This window comes from Ceratotherium simum, chromosome 25 (assembly GCF_057802395.1).
Source record: "Ceratotherium simum simum isolate JZ-2026a chromosome 25, ASM5780239v1, whole genome shotgun sequence".
NCBI lineage: Eukaryota > Metazoa > Chordata > Mammalia > Perissodactyla > Rhinocerotidae > Ceratotherium > Ceratotherium simum.
This window is the reverse complement of record NC_141924.1, coordinates 14,304,750-14,327,114: the sequence shown is the minus strand read 5'-3', so window position 1 is coordinate 14,327,114 and position 22,365 is coordinate 14,304,750. Positions and strand designations below refer to the sequence as shown.

At 58.3% G+C, this 22,365-nt stretch overlaps 1 protein-coding gene across 2 annotated transcripts in view; it reads left to right on the top strand.

Moving 5' to 3' along the window:
- TOM1 (target of myb1 membrane trafficking protein) overlaps positions 1-21,476 on the top strand; it is a 40,306-nt gene extending 18,830 nt beyond the window's left edge. The window contains exons 3-16 of one of the 2 annotated variants that reach the window (XM_014780710.2): positions 407-485; positions 1,759-1,908; positions 2,232-2,366; positions 2,501-2,647; positions 5,192-5,308; positions 7,674-7,807; positions 9,647-9,680; positions 10,073-10,166; positions 10,866-10,986; positions 14,950-15,025; positions 17,722-17,775; positions 19,289-19,348; positions 20,424-20,463; positions 20,552-21,476. In XM_014780710.2, the coding sequence (XP_014636196.2) occupies positions 407-485; positions 1,759-1,908; positions 2,232-2,366; positions 2,501-2,647; positions 5,192-5,308; positions 7,674-7,807; positions 9,647-9,680; positions 10,073-10,166; positions 10,866-10,986; positions 14,950-15,025; positions 17,722-17,775; positions 19,289-19,348; positions 20,424-20,463; positions 20,552-20,706 (1,396 nt within the window). In that variant the 3' untranslated portion in view covers positions 20,707-21,476. The remainder of the gene's footprint in view (positions 1-406; positions 486-1,758; positions 1,909-2,231; positions 2,367-2,500; positions 2,648-5,191; positions 5,309-7,673; positions 7,808-9,646; positions 9,681-10,072; positions 10,167-10,865; positions 10,987-14,949; positions 15,026-17,721; positions 17,776-19,288; positions 19,349-20,423; positions 20,464-20,551) is intronic. The other variant, XM_004418082.3, reaches the window with a different exon arrangement.
- The last annotated feature ends 889 nt before the right edge of the window (positions 21,477-22,365 follow it).

Genomic DNA, 22,365 nt, shown 5'->3' with positions numbered 1-22,365 from the left:
TATTGGTTCTTAGACTTTGTATGCATAAGAAGCCCCTGGGGCATGGTAAGCACGCAGATTCCCCGAGAGTCTGGTTCAGGGGTCTAGGGTGGAGCCCGGGATTCTGCATTTTTAACCAACACTCACACCTCCCTGCAAAGAGATTCTGGTTCAGAAGATTCAGGGAGCACACAGTGAGAATGCGGGCTAAGCAGTCGTGATCTCCTGAGAGGACTGTGGTGGGACAGGAAGATGCTGATGTGATTAGAACCTGGATACACAGAAAACAGAGACAGGGCACTGTGAGGGTGGGTCGATAAGAGCCATTCCCGTTCTCCAGCGCCTCCTGATCGTAGGCAGGCAGCCTCTGTGCTGGGTAAGGAGGTTCCATGCCTCAGCTCATCGTTCCTTTTGTCCTTCTGCCCAGTCCCAGAGATGCCTTCCGAGCAGTGAAGAAGAGAATCGTGGGGAATAAGAACTTCCACGAGGTGATGCTGGCTCTCACGGTGAGTGCACCTGTCCATCCGTCCATGGCAGGACCACATCCACCAGGGGTGGCCTCCCCCAGGCCCAGCAGGACTCCTAGCCACCCTGGGTTTCTCTTCTAAGGGCTGGAAAGGAAAGGTCCGTGGGCAAAGCGCTGCCCTGTCTACACTGCCGGCAGACACCGAGTGGCAAGAGAGGACATTTGGAAATGTTCTCCCAACCTACTGGCTTGGGGAACAGACATACCAAGGCCCACATCCCTCCAGAAGCAGTCATGGAGAGCCTGGGCCAAGGGACCTGCCAGGTGACATAGAAACTCAGCGAACTCAGGTCTCAGGGGGACAGGGAGCCTGGAGGCCAAGTTGGGTCCTGATTGTCACTTGGGCACCCCAAAAAAGGAACATAAAACAAACGCCAGTGACCGAGGGCAATCCTTGCTAAACAGGAGGGGCCAAGCGCGAGTGGGCATCCTGGCTGTTGGGGTGGGTGTGCTGGGGAGCAGGACCGAGGGCACTCTGTCTCGGCTTCTCACAGCAGCACTTGTATCCAGGGGAGTCCACTAACCTGCACAGGAAAGGCAGCTCCTGCGTGGCAGCGGGAACAAGGGGTGGGGAGGGAGGTTAAGTAGGGCCTTTTCCCAGGCCGCAGGGTCACCATTTGATTGCAAGTTCTCTCTGGTTTCCACTTGGAGAGCCACTTCCCATCTAGACTGTGTTCAGCTCAGAAACAGCATCGGGACGGGAGTCTGTGGGCACTGAGGCCTCTCAGTGAGGGGCCTCTAACCAGCACCCTGCCCTCTGCCCACCCCCACCCCAGCCCCAGTAAACCAGCCCCCAGCGGCATTGTCCCTGCTTCTCCACGTTCTGGGGTCTCACTTCAGGAAGCCCCATCCTCTGCTCAGCCTCCCCTCTGGGATATCAGTGGAGTGTGGGGGCGTCCTGGGCGCTCCCCGTTCTCTAGCAGGTGCTCAGTGGAGGGGGCTCCTGGGCGCTTCCGCTTTTCTGACGGGTGCTCAGTGGGGGGTCCTGGGTGCTCCTGCTCCTCTGGCAGGTGCTCAGTGGGGGGCGTCCTGGGCGCTCCCTGTTCTCTAGCAGGTGCTCAGTGGAGGGGGGGTCCTGGGCCCTCCCGCTCTTCTAACGGGTGCTCAGTGGGGGGTCCTGGGTCTCCTGCTCCTCTGGCAGGTGCTCAGTGGGGGGTCCTGGGTGCTCCCCCTCCTCTGGCGGGTGCTCAGTGGGGGGGTCCTGGGCGCTCCCCTCCTCTGGCGGGTGCTCACAGGCGCCTCACGGCCTCCAGGTCCTGGAAACCTGCGTCAAGAACTGCGGGCACCGCTTCCACGTGCTGGTGGCCAGCCAGGACTTCGTGGAGAGTGTTCTGGTGAGGACCATCCTGCCCAAGAACAACCCGCCCACCATCGTGCACGACAAGGTGCTCACCCTCATCCAGGTGAGCACGGGCGGGGCGGGTGGGCTGAGGAGAGCTCAGTGCCAGCTCCCTTCTCCATGGAAGGTTCCAGGGCTGGGGAGAAAGGGGCCCCCCAGTGCTGCTCTTTTTCTCTTGGCTTCAGTCTGTTTCTCGTTTGGGGTCATCTTGTTTGCTGACTGGACGTTCTGGGGGCGGGGAGACTTGTCGACTGAAGGCCTTGCTGTGGAGTGGGCTGTCTGGGTGATGTAGTCAGAGAACCCGCGAGTCGGAGGGGGCTGGGGGGCGGGCTCACGGGGGAGACGGTGAGCAGTGGTTACCGGCCATGTCCCCTTGTCCCCTCTCAGTCCTGGGCTGACGCGTTCCGCAGCTCGCCCGATTTGACAGGTGTGGTCACTGTCTACGAGGACCTGCGGAGGAAGGGCCTGGAGTTCCCGATGACCGACCTGGACATGCTGTCGCCCATCCACACGCCCCAGAGGGTGAGGAGACCCCCAACGTGGGCGCAGTGGGAGGGGAGGCAGAGTAGTGACCAGAGAGGGTTTCTGCAGCTACATCCTGTCGGCTCCTGACTTCCTGGGGCTCCGGCCTCCTGATCCTGTTTTTTACCTTCTAGACTGTGTTCAGCTCGGAGACACCATCAGGACAGAATTCTGTGGGCACTGATACCAATCATCGAGGGGACTCCAGCCAGCACACTACCCCTCTCTCCGCCCCGACCGTGCTCCCCAGCGACACACCCATAACGCCAACCCCTGAGCAGGTAAACAGACCAGCCTGGGTCACGGCCACACGGGTCAGGACGGTGGGCTTGGCCCCTCTCCACACACGTCAGAGAGGGGCCCCTGTCAGTACAGAAATGACTGTCGTGGAGCTCTGCTCAGTCCTCACAGCAGTTCCACAGGGTGCGCAGCAGCCCTCCTGTTGGGAGATGAGGCTCAGAGAGATAAATTCACTGGCCCAGAGCCACACAGCTCATCGGAGACAGTGCCGGGATTCAAGTTCAAATCTGTCTGACTTCAGGCTGGCTGTCTTGTTCTCCAAGCTGTGTTCTCTGTAGAGCCTTTCAGCCAGCACCAGGGAGAGGAAACACCCCGCAGGCGGCCCTGCAGCCACCACAGCTCCACTTTCTTTGTGCGGTTTGCCTGTGTGCTCACGTAAGATTCCATTTGAACAGAGGTGCTGACTAAAAACAGTTTTAAAACGTTTACACAAAAATTTTTTTAAAACCCTTGTGTTGCACCACGATGCTTCTTGCAAAGCCCCAGGAAGAAAGCTTTAGGTGAAGTGTAACACTCGGGGCCTGGGGCAGGTTTTCCCAGGGCCCTGTGAGTGGCTTTGAAGGATTACCCTCCTCAGACTGGGCGGCACGCAGACTTAGCCTCTGTCCCTCTGTTTCTTCCTCCCAAAGCTGGAGGCGACCTGCCCATTGGCCATGAGCAGTTTGTGGCATGCCAAAGCTACTCCCCCTGCGGGGGGCATCCACAGCTGTGACCGGAGTCACCTGGGCGCTCAGTCATTTTAGACTCGGCTCTTGGGGTGTGGGTCAAGGCCTGCACACTGTGGGGGCGTCCACTTCTGAGGGGTTTACAAACTTCAGACCCATCACATCAGCTGAGTTTAGAAGTGCCAGTGAGAAAGATACAGATAAATGATGGAAATAAAAGTGAAACTTGACTTCACGGTGCACCCACTGATGTCTTCTACAGTAAAGTTTGGAGTTATAAACACATAAGCTTAGCAACAGCCTTTCACACCCTAACCTATTAAGGGAAACTTCTGTACTTGGATATTTTATAGCAAGTTATGAAGTCACCCCTCAGAGTTAAAAATATTACTAGAAAAGGTTTCCTAACTGGACAAATAATTAAAGGTGCATAAAAATTGTAAAATCTCCCTGTGATCCACAATTTATCTAATCTGGTTATGATTGTGACCAATTTGCCTGAAGTCTAGCATCTGTGGATGAAAATTCTGATTACTTCTAGTGCAAGAAGATTCTTGCTAAACAAAACTCAGCGGTCTTTGTTGCATCTCAGAGTCCCCTTTTGTCTCCTGGGACATGTTAAGACTGTCAGGCATGCGGTGATGTAACTCCCAGACTCCGCTGTAATTAAGTCCCATCTGACCTGGACACACCATGTTTATGACCCGTAGTTTTTCCACTCGCTTATACCAAGAGAGTTTATTAAATAGCCAAAGGTACCAACGTTTTACAGGCTGGGAAGGTGTCAGTGAACCGGAGTCGACGTACTACCTGTGTCTGTGCTCCCACCTCTTTGTCTGTAAGGCTGGGGTAGTGATATCTGCCTCAGAAGGCTGTGGTAAAGGTTAACTAGCAGTGTATGTTAAGTGCTTGGCACTTAGTAGGTGGTCGACAAATGGTAGCTGCTGTCACAGGCATCATGAATTTACATGGTGACACTCATACTCTGAAATCAGCTAGGTCACACACTTTATAATGTACCGGCATTTCTCAAGATGTAGGCTGCTATATACTAAACCCATGAGATAGTCCATGATCGGAGGTTTCTTCAGCCAGATCAATTTTGGGAACTTCTGTGCTGATCCCTTGCTGGACATCTACAGCGTACACAGTGTTCATGAGGAGACTAAACACCCCGCAGAGCCCACGGCCTGAGACACTGACCAGTCGCCTTTCACCACCTCACCCGTGTGAAGAGACTGTGCAACTTGATAGTGATTCCCCAAGCCAAGACTTTAGAACCCTTTGATCATTGAAAACCTGCTAACATCCCTTTAACACGTACTAAATCTGAGTTTCATAGTCGAGGTGGGGGGCGGTGCTGGGGCTCATCCTTGGAAGAGCCTGGGACACCAAAGCAGACCAGGAGCAATACAAAATCCCATCCTCCTAGGAGGAGCCAGGGGGCAATCCTGTCGTCCTAGGAGGGAGGCGGGCCTTCAGCTTCCCTGTCTCCCCTTGGGGGAACCGCCCTCCAGGGCCTCGTTAGCTGCTGCACTGAGCCCAGGAGGGGCTGGAGCCCTCCAGCTGTACTCTGTGGTGCGTTCACCCTCAGCTTCTTTCCTTTCGGCTTCTCCCTGCAGCAGGCTCCGCAGTTTGGAGATGGTAACGGTTGGTAGCACCTCTGTCGGGGGGGGCCTGTGTGGGGCGGGGGCAAGCCCGCCTGTTAGTGCAGGGCTGTGCCCCGGGAGCTTCGAGAAGGTGGTGGCAAGTTGGATCCTCTGGCACGACACCCGCGGCTGGTGGTGCTCGGCTCTGTCTCTCTGAACAGCAACAGCTCAGGACCCTGGCCTCTCTCACCGGGTCCGTGGTGTGTTTCAGATTGGGAAGCTGCGCAGCGAGCTTGAGATGGTGAGTGGGAACGTGAGGGTGATGTCAGAGATGCTGACGGAGCTGGTGCCCACCCAGGCAGAGCCCACAGACCTGGAGCTGCTACAGGTGAGCAAGCGTCCACCCCCCTGGTTCAGTGTGCCCTGCCCCCCAGGTGACTTCTTGCTCATTTGCCCACACACATTTCTCCCCAGCCCACACTACAGTTTTGTGGCTTCCTCTGAACTCCTTGGTCACAGTGGGAGATGCTACAACCAGGGACTTGGGCTCCATCAGATTGGAATTCGGGGCTCTCTGACTTTCTGGTTTGAACAAAATAGCCCCTCTAGCCTCGGTTTCCTCATCTGTACAATTGCTCTGATAATAGCCTTTATGGTACAAGTTTGACATGAGAATTAAATAAGGTTTTGCATGTGCCTGGTTCAGAATAGCTCCCAATAAATGGTATTGAGAAAAAGCTGGAAGGTGAGGTTTCCACCTTTCAGAATATGCAGCTTAGCAGGCAGGCGTGAGAGAGCAGAGCCGGCTTTCAGATGAGGGAGCACTGGTCTCTGGGAGCTGAGGCAGGTGGGAGCTGTGGGGTTTTGCTCCTGTGTGTCACACGATATTGCCACGGTCCCATCCCCAGCTGTGGGGGCACTGGAGCAGAAGGGACTATATTTGGGGAAAGGCACCCTCCCTGTGGAGGTCAGTTCGTAGAGACGCCAGAGACCCCCAAGGCCCAGGAGTCACCTGAACTCATGAGGGGACAGAATGTTTGGTATAATTGTCCCATTTCATATTGGTCTCCCACTGGGCCTCAAACTCCTTGCAGGCAGGTCTGTGTCGTGCTCATCTCAGTGTCCCCGTGCGTAACCGAGCTGATGCAGTGTACTTGGTCAGGGGTCCTTACCCTGTGGCGGACAGTTCAGTCAGAGTCTCAGAGTGGAACGAACACACAAACGTGAAGAATAAATGAGGTCTTCTGAGAGAAGCTCAAGCGAGTTGGGCAGCAGCAGGTGTGCTGTAGGGCGGTTCATTTCCTATGTCGCAAACCAAGGCCATGCAGGTGTGAGCGATTTCGGGGACGGAGAAGGCTGGGGCTGGTGGGCAAGGTTGACATGATGGCATTTTACATGCATCGAGCACCTCCCATGAGCCAGGCTCTGATGTGGACACTTGACAGACATTCACTCATTTAATCCTCACCCTCCCCGGGAGGTTAGGACTCTTATTATCCCCATTTCCAGGTCAGCAAGCTGAGGCAAAGAGAGGTCATGTAGTGTGCCAGGGTCATAAGACTGGTAAGCAGCAGACCCAGGGTCTGAACGCAGGGCCTACTGCTCTTGAGAGGGGCAGGCAAGGAAGTGGGAACAAAGCCACAGTATGCTTGGTCAGGGGAGGAAGAGACGGAGGCCCACTGGGTGTTGCAAGTCCCTCAGGCCTGCCCGGCCCCACGCTGAAGGTGGATGAGGGAATCCCTGGAGAAGAGTGGTGACCTGGGAGAGGGTGGGTAACAGGGTCCGAAAAGGAACCAAAATCGATACTGAGGAAGTACCTCGTCTTGATGAGGCCTCCAGCAGAAAAATGCTGGCGTGTGGCCACGGTCGACAATGCCTGACGACCGTCCGGACCTCAGCACCGGGACCCAGCCACCTATCCCCCAGCAGAGGTGCCTGAAGAAAGAAACACTCAGTCTTACGAATGAAAAGCCTGTAGTGTTGTGGCTCTTAATTTTTTTATTTTTCCCAAACGAGTTTAAATATATAACCCTTACTGATTAAAAGTCCCTCAGTAACAGGGTGCCTAAATGCAGTGTGGGATCCTGGATGGGTTCCTGGAACAGAAAAAAAAAATTAGTGGAAAAACTGGTGAAACCCGAATGAAGTCTGCAGTTTAGTTAGCAGCACTCTACCAGTGTTCACGTCTCAGTGTTGACAGATGCCAAACTCAGGAGAAGCTGGGTGAAGGGTCTACGGGAACTCTGTACTATCTTGGCAACTTTTCTGCAAATCTAAAGCTATTCCAAAATAAAAAAGAAATGAGTCAGTGAGAATAAGGAGACAAACATTCAAGAGTCAGGGTTTGTGGATGGTAGCTGGAGTCACCTACTGCATCTTTATTTTGGTTGCAGAAAACCCCAGCACACCCAGAGAAGCTGCAGCCTGTCCAGCCAGCCACCCTGCAGTCTCAGGTTTCCTGCTGAGCAAAGGTGGTCGCAGGAACTTTATTCTGAAGTCTGCACAGAGCCGCAGGAAACCAGCAGCACCGTTTGACGTGTTGTCCCCTGTGTGCTGCATGTTAGTGTAGAACACGTAGACATGCGATTCAGATGCTCCTTTGTAGAACCCCAAAAGCTGTTCTGTGCAACTTGAAGTCCAGTTTGGAAACCTCTCCCTCCCCCTAGGCACGCCCAGTGGCCGGAGCCCCTCCGTTGGAGATGGCCGCACCGCTGGTGCAGGGGCTGCGGTCAGCTCACGTCTTTCCTCCGCAGGAGCTTGACCGGACGTGCCGAGCCATGCAGCAGCGGGTCCTGGAGCTCATCCCCCGGATCGCCGACGAGCAGCTGACAGAGGAGCTGCTTGTCGTCAACGACAATCTCAACAATGTGTTCCTGCGCCACGAACGGTAGGACTCCCTCCCCCGCTCAGCCTCTGTCCACCGGCCCACCTTGTAGCTTCCATTCTTCCCCATCCACACCACCTGATCCTCTCTTCTCCCCTCCCAGACAGCAGGCCTGCCATCCAGTGCATGTGCCCTCAGTGTCTTCTCCCCACATGGGTGTGAACGCCCAGCCTTTCACCCACCTCTGGTCTCCTTCCAGAGTTAGCCCTGCCGCCTGTGTCCCTGCGTCCAGCCCCCTGGAGACAGCAGCAGTGGTGGCTGAGGGCACGGGCCTGCAGCCAGACAGTCCTGGTTCTGTGCTTGCTCACTGCACCTCTGTCTGGCTCTGGGGCCTTGGACGAGTTATTGGCTTAATTAGGGCTCTTTGATTGCAAGCCACACACAGCATTTCTGGCTAACTTAAGCAGAAAAAGAATTTATTGGGAGAATAGCCTCCATTAAATGGGTAACTTTCAGAATCCACAGAAGAGTGAAACAGTGAGGCCTCCCGACAGAGCAGGAAGGACTGATTCCAAGGCAGCTCAGGGGTCCCTGAGGCAGAAACTCCTGGACCATGACCCCAGGGTGTCGCCATCAATAAGTGGACTTCAAACGCCTGCCCCCCTCAGATCCGTCTACCCAAGAGTCAGCTCCCAAGAGAACTCTGATCGGCTCAGCTTTGTTGCGCCCACCAGTTGGGGGTGGGAAGAGGTCCCTCGATGGCAGTCCCACCAGGATCATGGGAAATGGGGAAAGAGCACTTCCCAGAGGAGCACTTCGATCTGTTTCAGAAGAAGGGAGTAGGGGTGCTGGGCCTGCAGTGACACGTCCGCACACTCTCTCTGTATCTGTAAAACGAAGCTCGTGGTTCTTGCAGGTAACAGAGTCCACGCGGTAATGCCCGTCAAGCACTTAGCCATTGGGGTGTCTGGTACAGGATACCAGTTATTCTAGCCTCATCCAGCCCCTCGTTAATTTCGTGTCCTTATCCACTTGCTGCGTGATTCTAAATTAGTTGCGAGTGGGGTGGGGCTGCTGCCGACCACGTCTGCCCGGCCTCTCCTGCTGGTCGGCTCAGTGGAATTAAGAGTCCCTTCCCTGCCATTCCGGGACGTGGGCTGTGAGGTGGCCCAAGGGCCCAATCTGGGAGTGACCGGGACCTCTCTGACACCCTCACTCATCAGGCCTGGCATTTGCCTGGTGCTTTCCAGTTCCCAGTCACTCATACTCAGTGTCTTTGCTGATCCTCACATCTGAGAGGCAGGTTCCCCGTCACTCCCTTTTTAATAGACCAGGAGACAGAAGTTCAGAAGTCATGTAATTGACCCACGGTCACACAGTAAGTGTCAGGGCCAGAACTCGGACAGATCCCAGACCAAGGTCTTCTTGGTCCACCCACCAGCCCCTTGGCTGTCTGGGGTAGTCGCAGGGGCTCCATACAGCAGTGTGAGAGGTGTGTGTCCTCCTTACGCCGCTTTAGAGAGCCACTGACACACACAAATACGCAAGTATATAACCCACGTTTCATAAAACGGCACTTCCCTTGACTATGTGCAGGGCAGTCCCACTTTCTTTTCTGTTGTAGCCTGTTCCTGTGTGTATGCTTCATGCCGGTTGTGACTAACGTGGCCAGATAATTTATAATCAAATTGGGTCACTCTTGCAAGTGAAAGAGGGGCACCGTTAGTCATTCTCTGGAGGCAGCAGACGTGAACTGGATCCGGGCAGGGCCGACAAGGACATCTCGTCACTGAACGTGACCCCCACGTTGGTGTGGAGCCCCGCCATGCAAGAGCTCTGCCGGCTGTGCTGAGGGGCCGCTCTCAGTCCGTCTCCCTGACTCAGGTCTTTTCTGTCTCGTAGGTTTGAACGGTTCCGAACAGGCCAGACCGCCAAGGTAAAAGGCTTCTCCTTGGTAACTAGATCATGCCCTTGTGCGTGGGAAGAAGGAGGGCTGTGGCCACCTCCTTCCCCACATATTCTGGACAGGATATGCCTTCTGATCCAGGCTCACAGACAAGTCCCCTTCTCACTTTTTATGTCATTGTCCCTTTAAAGTAAATAAGGCTCTGCCACCAGCTGATGCCCAAGGGTCTTCTCACCCTCCCAGGGGGTGCAGCTGAGGCAGAGGCCCAGGGCAGGAAGAAAAACTCCATGACTCCCAATCGTAGCTGCTAGGGGCCCTGGTGACAGATCCTCAGGCAAAGAATGCAAGTGCCAGTGCTTTGGGGCAGAAGGGAGTGAGGCTGCAGGCAGGGAGGATGATGGTGGCATCTCCCTTTCCCCCAGGCCCCAAGTGAGGCCGAGGCGACAGCTGACCTGATGGACATGGGCACTGACCCAGCAGCCCCCAGCAGCCTCTCATCCCAGCTGGCGGGAATGAGTAAGTGCCGTGTGGGGGCTCTGGCCAAGGGTACGCTGTGCTACTGTGCGCACCCCTGCAGTTCTGGGGTGCCCTCCTATTGTGCAGTTGGAGCTGGGGCACCAACAGCAGAATGTTGGCCCAGACCCTACCTCACCAGGGTCCCAAGCTGAATCTTGCTGCAAGATTGAACACCCAGGACCAAACATATGGGACTCTCCCTCACAGCCCCACAACTCCTGAGCCCCCTCAGATCTCAGAAATCCCGCTGTTCTGTGACTGCCTCTCCACACTGAATTCTCCATGGCCTGAATCAGCTGGGTGAGCTTGGGCAAGTCACTTGTGCGTCCTGTGCCTCTCTTTCCTTTGTAACAGGGGCAGGACTGAAGAAGCTCATACAGGAAACAGGCTGAGATGAGTCCCAGGCCCAGCGCACTCCTGATACATGTTAGCAATTTTATCATCAGTATGAGTGGTTTTAGCGTTGTCAACTGCCTGCTTCATGCCGAGCCTTAGGAAATAATGGAGAGAGAGGAGGTGACATGCCCACGGTCCCTCAGCCAGCAGGTGGCCTGCCCCATCCACACGCCCACTCTGTCCACCCCCCTCCATGCCGCTTCTCCAGAGCCCACCCTGGGCCTGGCAGGGAGCAGCTCGACTACAGCTCAGTGTACAAGGACAGCCGGGCGGACCCTTCACGTGGCCTCTCTGTTCCTGCAGACCTGGGCTCCAGCAGCGTGAGGGCTGGCCTGCAGTCCCTGGAGGCCTCTGGCCACCTGGAAGACGAGTTTGACATGTTTGCGCTGACACGGGGCAGCTCGCTGGCTGACCAACGGAAAGAGTGAGTGGCTGGGCCGCACCCTGCTCCCCTGCAGCTGGGCTGCTTCCTATCAGGGGAGAGCCTCTCTCCAGCCCCTGAACCCCGCTTGTTGGTGGGCACACCGTGTGGAAAGGCACAGCCCCCTGCCTGCACCTTCTCAGGATGGCAGAGTTCCTATCCCCTAAGTCAGTCCCGCACGGCCTGGAGAGCCCTGTGGCCAAGTGGCGGACTGTGTGTCCCACAGGCAGGCTGGGTGGGGGAAGGGATGCCTGTCGGTTGATGAGCAGCTGTGTGCCAGAATGTTACAGTCTGATCAGATGAGGAAACTGAGGCACTGAGAGGCTGGGTCTGCTGCCCCTGCTCAGGCAGCTAATGTTTGCCAGTGCTGGGGTGGGAACCCAGGGCTGTCCGGTTCCAAAACACAGTGTCTCCAGCAGGGCCTAGCTCCCCACTGCCCTGTCCACCGTGTACCACGCCCTTCGGGGCAGGTGGGGATGGTTCCTGATAAATTCTCAGCGGCTTGTCCAGTCATTTCTGATGTTCCATAGCCATCCATAATTTCCAGAGAAGTCCTTGTTGCCCAACTTGGGTCTCCCCGCTCTGCACTAGAGCTGGAATTCTGTCCTTCCCTGGGGACTGCCCATTTTCAGGGAGATGCTTTCAGCAGCCGAGGCTCGTGGCCAGGTGTTCGCCAGGGATGGCCTCTTGCCTCGACGTCCCAAGACTGGCTCCATACAGGCCTGTCAGGGAAGCAGTTTGCTTGGGGTTGTTGTCAACCCCTTGCTTATGATCTCGGGGCTGAGCTCTGGGCAGCCAGGCTGTACAACCAAGGAAAGCTCTGGATTAAGAGACCTTCCCAGCAGACCCCCTGGCTCCTCATGGTCATTCTGGTGTCTTTGGGAATGTCCATGGGCCTCCAAAGGGCCCAGGGATACCCTCTCCACTCTGGTAAATCCAGGTCAAATCTGACAGGCTGCCGCCATCCGGGGCCATGGGTTGCTCAGAGCCCTGCCCCTTGGCCATAGCCAGCCCCACTGTGAGCCACGTCTTTAGTCTAGGCAGCTGTGTACGCCCCAGCCCAGGTGCTCTGGGAGCACTGGCTCACGGTTGCCATAGAGTTAGGGGCTCTGTGAGGCTGCTGTGCCGGTAGAGGCTAATGAGTCCGAAGGGACTTGCAGCCAGGAGGGCGCCCCACCCATATCGGCCCCGGCAGGCAGCACCTGGCCCCCTCGCCAGCCCAGCTGAGACTTACTGTTGCACTGTCACTCCTTTGGGGAGTGGGGCCTTGAGGGGCGGAGGAAAGCACCCCCGCATGTGCTCTCCAGGCCTGCGGTCTCGCGGGGAGAGGAACGTGCGTATGGACCACTGCCGTGTGGCTCTGAGTGCTATCCTGGAGTGGGTACCAGACCCTGCCGACAGAGGAGGTAGCGTGCAACTCTGCAGAAAGCGCTCAGGGCTGGGCACCGGGGTGGGGGAGTGAAGATGGCATTTCAGGCCATGGGAACAGCGTGTGCAGAGGCTCAGAGGCAGGGGAGAGCCTGAGACGTCGGGGACAGGGCAGATGTGCTGTAACGACAACAGGTACCTTCTCAGGTCCTGGGCTCTCCTGCAGGCCCTCCCGGGGTGTTGGTCTCCACCCCAGCAGAAAGCGCGGGCAGTGTCCCCTAGCATGGAGTTCCTCTTTCCTTTGTTCTCCTGCCTGGCAGTCCCTCCTTTACGCTTCAGCTGGATCTTCTAGCCCTGGTCGCCTGGCTGACCTTTGGACTGCCCACCTTGCCCTGTCCTCTGGGGTTCTTGAATTCTCCGAGGCCTTTTCTGCCCACCTGGTGTCTGGCCCACGCCTCCCTCCGACCTGCGCCGCCTCTGCCTCTGCTCGCCAGGAAGCCAGCTCCTTGTCAGCCCCCCTGTTTCTGCCCCAGCCCTGACCGCAGCTCAGAGAATCACTGTCCCTCCAGCTGAGCCGGCTCTTCCACTTGGGACGCCAAGGGGAGTGATGGGGGCATCTGGACCAGCAAGAGTCAGGGGTGGCTTAGCCAGGCTTGGCTGGAAGTGAGGGTGCTCTTCCTCGGCTTCTGCCACATCATCAGCCCAGGGACATACTCCACTGTCTTCTCCAAGAAGCACTAAGTGTCACCCCAACTGGCCCCAGGTCCCGCCCTGCCCACCAGCCTCGCCAGGACCGTCTGAGGAGCGGCCCTCCTCCCTCCTGCGCTGGGCGTGGGGCAGCAGACACTGACCCAGGCTCTGCAGCCCCTTGTGGGCCGCGTGGGCCTCCTCCATCGGGGTGTGCTCGCCCTCCACTGCGGCAGGCAGGGCCCAGGGGACGCTGAGCTGGGCCTTCGGGGCTGTGTGGGCGTGAGAGAGACAAAAGCAGGGGGGGTGGGGAGTAATTAGGGAAGAACACATAGTTCTTCTGAGTGAGGGGAAGCATCGGTTTCTGTATGTTCCTAGGCTGGACACGCCTTATTCTGCCTTTTCTACACGCACCTGCCATGTCTTAGATACGGGACAGCAGCGTGGCTGCTTCCATACCTGGGCGAGCAGGCCTTCCCTGGGTCAGGACGTGCTGCTCAGTCTTGGCGTCACTCCCTCCTCACCAGCTCCCATTGCCCAGGTTAACCAGGGCCGCTAAGCTGCTCTCCAGAAGGGCGTGAGCCCACCCCACCCAGGCCTCAGGCTGTCTCCAGCAAGGCCTTGCACACTGTCCCTAGCCACTTGCTGTGGATGAACTAGTTAATGACTGCAGTCTTTTGGCTAAGTCCACATCCTGTGGGAGGAGCAGACGGCAGTGCTCTTCAAAATGGCTCCCTGGGAATTTGGGAGTCTCATTCAAGAGGCTCCTTTAAGTGCCAGTCCACCCCATTCCCAGGAAGGCACCTTGGCATGGCAAGAGTTAAAAGTGATATGGTCCCAGTTCCTGAAGTCTCGAGCTGGATCACCCCTGGCTTCAGCAGAGCATGAGGTGCTCCCGGCCACACCTGGAGGGAGAGCCCTCAGCCCTAAGTGTGCAGGGCTTTCCCTTTGAGGCTGGAATTCTGTGGCTCACTTCTTCACCCAAAGCTGAACTGACCTGGTGCTAGGTCTCACCCTCTCCGCTGGGAGTTCAGAGTGAGAATAACAGAGCTTTCCAAGCATCAGGGCTGTGTGCCCGATGCCTCCCCTGCACAGCCCCCTGCAGCAGCCAGGAGAGACACCCCAGTCCCTCGTTAGCGCAGTTTTTCCTCCCACTCCTGGTTTATTCTCTTGCTCCCAAGACTTCACCCCAAACACAGCAAACACTGCCTTCCCTGTCCTCGTCTGCCCCTCCTGCCCCTCCCAGCGCAATGGCCTTGCTTGCATTTCCTCCCAGCTGCTGGTCCTCCTACCCTGCCTGCTGGCTAGTGTCCCCCAGAGGACATTTAGAATCATCCTCCTGCATGCTGCTGGCAGGGGAGGGGTGGGGAAATCTCCTGCTGGGGAGTCAGTGCTAGACGGCGACTCACCCAGAAGTCTTACGTTTGTTTTCGCAGCAGAATAGAATTCACTGTTCAAATGCAACCTTATATAGAACCACGGTTTATAAAACTGTGAAATGGGAGCTGCTCAAAAAAAAGAGTCTGTGGCTATGAATTCTCCATGAGCATGGTGTCCCTGGCACTATTTCTCATCCTTGGAGTTTGGTGATAGCCGTTGGTGATCCTGGTCTTGGTCTTTGGCTGGCAACTCCATCCCTCCCTTCTCCAGTGTTGCTGCTGTCTGTCATGCAGGTCACATGTCTGATCCCAGTTCCCAGAGGCAGGAACTGAGGCCCTCTCCACCATTCCCAGGCAGGCCTGCAGGGTAGGAGCCCCTCCTGGGGCCTGAGCCACCCCTGCCCGGGCATGACCCACGTCCACACGGGATGTGAGTCCCGCTCGCCCCGCCCACCCCCCCATTCTCGTGTCAGCTGGATGCTTGGTACAGCAAGGGCAGCATCTAATGGGCATGGTGGCCTCTGTGTTTCAGGGTGAAATATGAAGACCCGCAAGCAACGGATGGGCTGGCTGGAGCCCTAGACGCCCGGCAGCAGAACACTGGAGCGGTGAGCAGAGGGGCCCTGCTGCCACCCTGGGGCCTATCCGGAAGGGGGCACGGGAGTGCTTGCCCACCGGCCCCTGTGTGCCGGGCAGTGGTTGGCACATCCACAGCCCTCTCCTCACATGGTTCTCTAGTTGGCCTTTTGTAGCTAATGTGATTATTCCCATTTCACAGCTGAGGAAACTTCCTCAGAGAAGTCGAGTCATCTGCACAAGTTCACACAGCAAGAAAGGGTCAGAGCAAGGACTCAGACCTGAGTCAGGGACAGGGAGCTGGAGTCCAGCAGCCTGGGTTCCACCCCCGCCGCCCACTCTTACCAGCTGTATGTCCTTAGGGAGGTTACTACTTTTCTGACCCTCAGTCTCTCCCTCTGTACATTGGGGCTTATAGGAGTGCCTGCAGTGGTTTATAGTAGGATGCGTGAGAGGGTGCTTGACACAGAGTAGAGCTCAGTCAATATGCTACCTCAGTGCCTCTCTGGAGACCCGTTATTTGCAGGAGTGTGGACAGAGCAGGACAAGAGAACAGACCCTAAAACCACAGGGAGGCATCTTACGGCATCATTTTAGTTCCCTTTACTTGCTTGACTGTGTACTGAGTGACAGCCACGTGCCCGGCACTGAGCCCACTGTGGGTGACCCTCCCCCTTGGCAAGAACTCCAAGTACAGTTCTCGTGCCTTTGAATTGATTCTGGATGCCTTTCGGGCGGTGAGACTCGCTGTCCCAGCAGGTGGACAGAGCAGCTCCTCGGGAGGCGGTTAGGAACAGCCGGACCTGGGAGTTGGACAGGAGGGGCCATGAAGAGGGTGGCAGAGGAGAGGGCTGGCGACAGCACAGGGCTTCTGAGGCCAGGGTGGGACTGGGTGGTGTGAGACAAAGCCTGAGGGGCAGCAGGGACCAAAGGGCCTCAGGGGCCCCTGGGAGGACTGTGGGTTTTATCCTGTGCGAGGTGGAAGCCATGGACAGTCTTGAGCAGGGGGCACATTTCTCTGACTTGCGTTTTAGAAGGATCCAGAGTGGGAGCTGGGAGAGCAGTTAGGAAGCTGTGGAAGCCGCCCAGTCTACCAGGTGGAAAGTCCCAGCGACTCCCATCTCAGGAGTCAGCCCCAGGTCACAACAGGGCAAGACGAGGAATGCTGTGGAGGCAGGACCTCCTTGATGTGTGGCGTGACCTGCCACTGAGCAGAGCACGTTCCCGCACTGTGCCTTGAGCTTCCCGTCGTTTTTCTTTGTAAGCAGTCGTTTGTCGAGTCCGTGCTGTGTGCCAGGCCCTGTGCTGAGCACTCCACGTCCCCCCTTTGCCGAGTTATCACACAGCCCCTATGGCATGTTGTTGTCCCCTCTTACCAGTGAGAAAGCTGAGTCCCAGAGAGGGGTGGAGGGAGACCCCAGTTGTGACGTCCTCAGCGCGGGCCTGGACACAGCCTGGTGGAGTAGTGAATCTGCACAGCACTGCCATGGGGGCGTCCCCACTGACACGGGAGCACACCCAGGCTGAGAACTGGCAGGCGGGTTGCCCGAGGTCTCACGGCTCTTGGTCTGCCCAGCTCCGAAGCCAGTGCTGTAACAAGAACCCCAAGGGCCTGCAGAGCTAAGGAGCAGAGGTGAACGCTCCCTGCTCGGCCTGCCTTTTCCAAGGGCCATCATTCTGGCTCCAGGGATCCGGATGATGCGGACGCTCAGGAAGCCTGCTGAAAGCACTGCCCTCTCGGGCCGCCTGGCCTCACGTGGCAGAGCTGGCTCCACAGCCCAGCGGGCAGCATGCCCAGCCAACCCTTCCTGTTGCAGTTGAGGGAGCTGCAGCCCAGAGACGGGTGTCACTTACCCAGGGGCACACAGCAACTCAGGGGCACGACTAGAACTAGAACCCAGGCCTCCTGGCTCCTACACCACCTTGCAGTTAGCTGCAGGGAGGAAACACATGCACATCTACTGCAGGAAAGCAGAAGCTGATAAATTATCGCTCACTCATCCCTGATAACTTGAGAGATGTAAGTGACCTCCACCAGATCAGGGTACGACTTTCTCAAAACCGTGTCAGTGAACACCTGCTTCCAGGGTGCTTAAGTCTGGCAGGATGTAAGGCTCTCTCCCACGAAACCATCAGAACATGATTCCAAGCAGCCAAATACGGAATGGAATCAAGCGCCAACTCTGTGGGCAGCCGGTGTGTGCCCTGGGGTTCACAGTCCTGTGCTGTGGGGATGCTGAACAGCGAGTACCAGGCCCCGTGCCGGCTCTGTCCTGGGTGGGGGAGGCAGAACTCGAGTCTCCCTCTTCCACCAATCTGTTTGCCCATCGATAAACATGAGGGGACCAACGTTCCTGGGATGCCCATCAGAATCCCATGAGAGCCAGTGGCCTGGCTGAGGGCTGCCTGCTCCGCCATGGCTCAGGCCCACCCTCGGAGATCTTTTTGGAAAGGGAGAAGGAGCCTTGCCCAGCCCATTCAGGACTCTGGAGTCCCAGGGCTGGTGTGTTCACTCCATAGTGAGACACCCTCTGCTGCTTCCTGTCCCTGCTCACCTGCCACCACACCCACCACATACCTACACGCGCGCACACACACCTGGGCCTCCTAAGGTGGTAGCAGGCCTGCTGACCCAAAAGGAGCGTCCCTGTCGGAAAAGGCTGCCAGCGCACCAGTGGCTCTGGCCCGGCCCTTCCCGCCACCCTCAGCGAGACCCTTTCTCACCCAGATGGGAGGCAGCAGCGAGAAGAGCCTCAGTGACTGGATGGTGAGACAAGGCATGGTGAGGAGGGGCCAGGCCGGCCACCCGGAGAGCTGGGGCTGCCGCTCGCAGGGGTCCCGCCCGGGGGGTGCTGTCGGAGGGAGGGGGACCGTTAGACCCAGAGGAGAAGGAGGGGCGCTGTGCATGCCCGGGCAGCCGAGGGCCTGCTGGGCCCAGCCCAGCGTTCAGCACGGTCCCACTCCCTCTGCTCTTGCTTCCACGGCCCCCCGGTGCCCACTTCTGGCTCCTGACTTGGAAGCAAGGCCCAGACAGCCCCTCGGGCAGCTGAGAGGTGGCCGGGGCTCGCCTGGTTCTGGGGCGAGCACCAGCAGAGAGCCGAGCGGGAGAGGGAGCTGGTGTGGACGGCCCAGGGCACTTGCTGCTGCTGTTGCTGGTGCTGCTGGTGCTGCTGGGAAGCGGCTCCTGCTCTTCTCTGGGCTCTCCTGCTGCCCACTGGCCTCCTCAGCTGCTGGGGACAGAGCTTGGGGACTGAACTGGCTTGGTTGGAAAAAGACTGTCTCTCGCTCTCTTTCCCAAAGTAACTCAGTGGTAACTAGCATTTCCTGAGCGTCTACTCTGTGCCCGGCACTGTGCTAAGCTCTTTATAGCCATCATCTCAGTTAATCCTCACAGCAATCCGGACGGTAGGTACTATTGTTATCCTCCCTAAAGATGAGCCCAGTGAGGTTCAGAGAAGTTAACCTGCCCAGGGTCACACTGTATTAAGGGGGCCGAGCCAGAATTCACTTTCTCTGACACCAAAGTCTGTGCCCATTACCTCCACTGGATTCTCCCTCTGAAGATGCTGTTAGAGAAGGAAGCCCCAGAACCCAGCCCCTGTGCGGGAGCCTTTGTGGTAGAGCCCATGTCTTTGTGGCCCAGAGTGAAGTGTCCCCGTGCATGGCCACAGTCCGAGTCCACCAGCCTGGCCTTGTCTGGTCATCTGGGCACTTCCTCCACTCCAGCCCTTCTGTGGCCCTCTCCACCGTGAACCCTGGGTCTGAGGAGGTGCGGGAGACCCGGTGGTCCCTGGCCCACAATGGTGCCCCTCCTGGACCTTGATGGCCGGCCCTGCCTGGGCTTTGCATGTTCATCTGTCAGGGGCTCCTCAGCACCTGGGCCTGAGCACACAGCAATTCCCTCCAGCCTGGAGCTCCCCCGCCTTGGTGTGTGGGAGCCGGGGGTCCATTCTCTCCTCGTGACCCTGCTCCAACTGTTCAGAGCCCCCTCCCTGTCCCCTGCTGAGCCTGCTGGCCCTGCACCCCCCTTGCCCACGGTGGGCAAGCCTGGCACAGTGGGCAGAATTGTGGGTCCCAGGCCCCTGGGCAGGAGCCATCCTGGAGGGGATGCCAGGATCTCACCCCGCCAAAGGGGGCAGGGCAGGTCTGACAGGCCCCATTTTATAAGGAAGGAGGCTCAGGGATGGGTGACTGCCCCAGGCCACCCGGCCGGTGGACCCCGAGCTGGCAGGGCCTTCCACCTTGTCAGCCAGTGCACTGCCCCTCCCTGCCTCACCCTCTGCCCTTCCTTCCAGATCCCTGTCACCCAGGCCTGCCTCATGGAGGACATCGAGCAGTGGCTGTCTACTGATGTGGTAAGTCGGGGCCCACCCAGCCCAGAGGCGAAGGCAAAGGCCCCCTCCTCACCCACCCGACAGGGGGCTCCCGTTTTTCTCATGAGGAAGTGGCATGGGGCAGGGTGAACAGCTGTGAGGAGGGGAGCGTTAATGTGGGACACCTCAGCAGCTGGAAGTGTCCCACCTCCTGCCACCCGCCGACCTCCTTCTGGGCACTTCCCTTCAGAGAAGGACCACACCCCTCGCAGCTGCTGGAACTTGCTCGCATGTCGGGTCCCAGGGTGTGAGCCCACTGTAGGGAAGAAGGGGTGGGCTGAGGGTACCCAAGGAGCCACGATAGCGCTAGCTCTGCTCCTGCAGTGGCTCAGGTGACCTCCCGCCACTCAGAGGGAAATGCCACGGCAGCCCCATCTTACAGATCAGGAGACTGACGGGCAGCTGTGTCGAGGGGTGCCGGGCCCGGAGGAGGCAGGCAGGGCCCAGACGGTCTCCAGAGCCCTGGCGCCCCCCAGTGAGCGGAAGGGCAGAGTCACCCTCAGCCCCCCATCCAGGGCTCCCTCCCCAGCGCCGCAGTCCCCCTCTCTGGGTGCCAAAGACCCAGTGCCTGCGCTCTGCAGGCCCAGAGGCTGCCTGCTGCGGGTGGCCAAGACCGTGTTTCTGCCCCAGGTCAGGCGAGGGTCTATCTGTTTCTGTTGGGCGGCAGAAGGCCTACCCCCTCCCCAGCCCACAATTTCAGCGTGCACGGCCTCAGTCTCTGGGTGTTGGCCTGTCCACTGCTCTAGCCATGAAAGGCACTAGTGTTCTTGGAGGACCCTCTGGGCACCACACCCTGTGCTTAGCGCCCTGCGTGTGGTATTCCCTCATAGCTTCCCCGCAACCCGGTGAGTTTACCGAGCTGAAAACCGAGGCTCAGAGAAGTTAGGTGATACCCAAGGCATGGGCTCAGGAAGGGGTAGGGGCCGAGGTTCAAGTCCTGGGCCCACTCAGAGCCTGAGTCTGAGGTTCAGCAGCTTGACCCCCACCCTGCCCGCCCCGCTGTGCCAGAAGGACTGGCCATTCTCCTGCAGCTGACTTCTGCCTCCTGCTTTCTCAGGGGAATGACGTGGAAGAGCCCAAGGGCGTCACCAGTGAAGGTAGGAGGCCCTGGCCCTGCCCATCCCCCACCGCACGCCCGCTGCTCTGGCTTGGAGCCCACCCCCAACTTCTCTCTCCTTACTCTAGAGTTTGACAAGTTCCTGGAAGAACGGGCCAAGGTGGCCGATCGGTTGCCCGACCTCTCCAGCCCCTCAGCCGAGGGGCCCCCGGGTCCCCCTCCTGGCCCTGCCCCTCGGAAGAAGACCCAGGAGAAAGATGATGACACGCTGTTTGCCTTATGAGTGTGGAGTCTGGCACCCTGCAGCCCAAGCCCCCGCTGCTCCCACAACCCTTGGCTGGGGCCCCTCTCCCTCCTTCGGTGTTCAGGCTGCTTTGAGGGTGGCTTGTTTCCCCTTCTCTCCTCCTCGAGAATGGGGCCGACCCAGCTGCAGCTGGGCCAGTGGGGAGGCAGCCAGATGCATTGGGGGAACAGGTCAGTTCTACATTGAGATCCTGGCTGCTCCTGCCTCTTTCCCCACCCCAACCGACCACTACGACTTTGCTGAGACTGAGAGGCCCCAGGACAGACAGGCCAGCTGCTTAGTTGCCCCAGGTGACTCTCCCTGCCCTGGGTGATCCCCTCCCTGGACCCATCCCCAGAGGAACCCTCTGCAGAGCCCATGCTGCCAGTCGAGGCCTGGCTGGAGGCAGCAAAAGCTCTGTCACAGCCTCTGGTCCATTCCTCTGCTGCTGCTGCCTCCCAGGGCTCGCAGGCTTTGGGCAGCTGTTGGGGGCAGGGTGTGTGGCCCTCTGCTGAGCTGCACGTTGTCCGGGTACGAAGCTGCACATGGTTGGGGCGAGACCGCAGCAGCCCCAGGCTGCCAGGGGAGGCTCCCGGGATGCCTGGAGCACCTGTGGCCCCACCACCTCCTCCACTGCCTTCACCTCCGTCCTTCCTCTGTTCCTCCCAGGCAGGGCTCCCTCCGAGCACTGAGCCCACCCACCTGCTGGTGATCTTGTGCTGGGAGAGGTGCCGTTTGTATCCCCAAATAAAGGTGGAAAACCACCCTGCTAGCAGCGTTGTTCCGTCTCCAGGTGGGAAGAGACTTCTTGGCTCACCAGGGGCAGGGACTACTTGGGCTGGGCTGGGGGCCGTCCAGGAGACAGGTATCTGCAGATGGTACAGGTGGAGCAGCAGGACTGGGCCCCGGCAACGCCTGTCACCAGGCACAGGCAGGTGCGGCCCTCACACCTCCGCACAGGCTCCAGCCACGATTCCCCTGCCACGAGGCCCATGGCTCTCCATCTGAGTGATGTCCCTCCATCCTCAGGGCACCTTCACACTGCTGTCCCCCTCAGGCCAGCTCCTGCCCTCCAACAGTAGCGCAGTCGTCACCAGGAGGGAGCACGTGTGGACGGTGTCGGCGTGTTGGGAGGAGACCGGCCGTCCGGTCTGAGGCCCAGGTGCAGACGCTGTACTAGACTTCCCACGGGCTCATGGCATCGTCACAACAACCCTGGGTGAAGTCAAGTTACCGTCTCGTTTTACAGACAGTCCGTAACTCAGTGGGTCGTGTGAGCTACCCAGCCCTCGGTGGTGGAAGGGAAGGGCTGGTGTGGGGCTGGAGCGATTGACCTGCTTGTGAGGTCAGTCCGTGGAGGAGAGGCAGTCGGAATGCCTGCGTCCAGGGGCCCTGGGTGGCTGCAGTGTGGCCCCCCGCAGCAGGTGGGCAGCACCTGTGTTTGAAGTGTGGCCTGGAGCTGGGGGCACAGGAGACCAGGCCCCGCCAGCCCTCCAGGGGTGGGTGGTGTGAGGAAAGCAGCTCGGGGGCAGGTAGCTGGGACCCTGGGTTTGTACACCTCTAAGCAGGGGAGGGAGTGGAGTGTCTAGGCCAAACTTTGGAGCTACAGATGGGCCAGGCCCCGAGGAGGGTGGCGCCTGAACCTTCCGTCTGACCCAT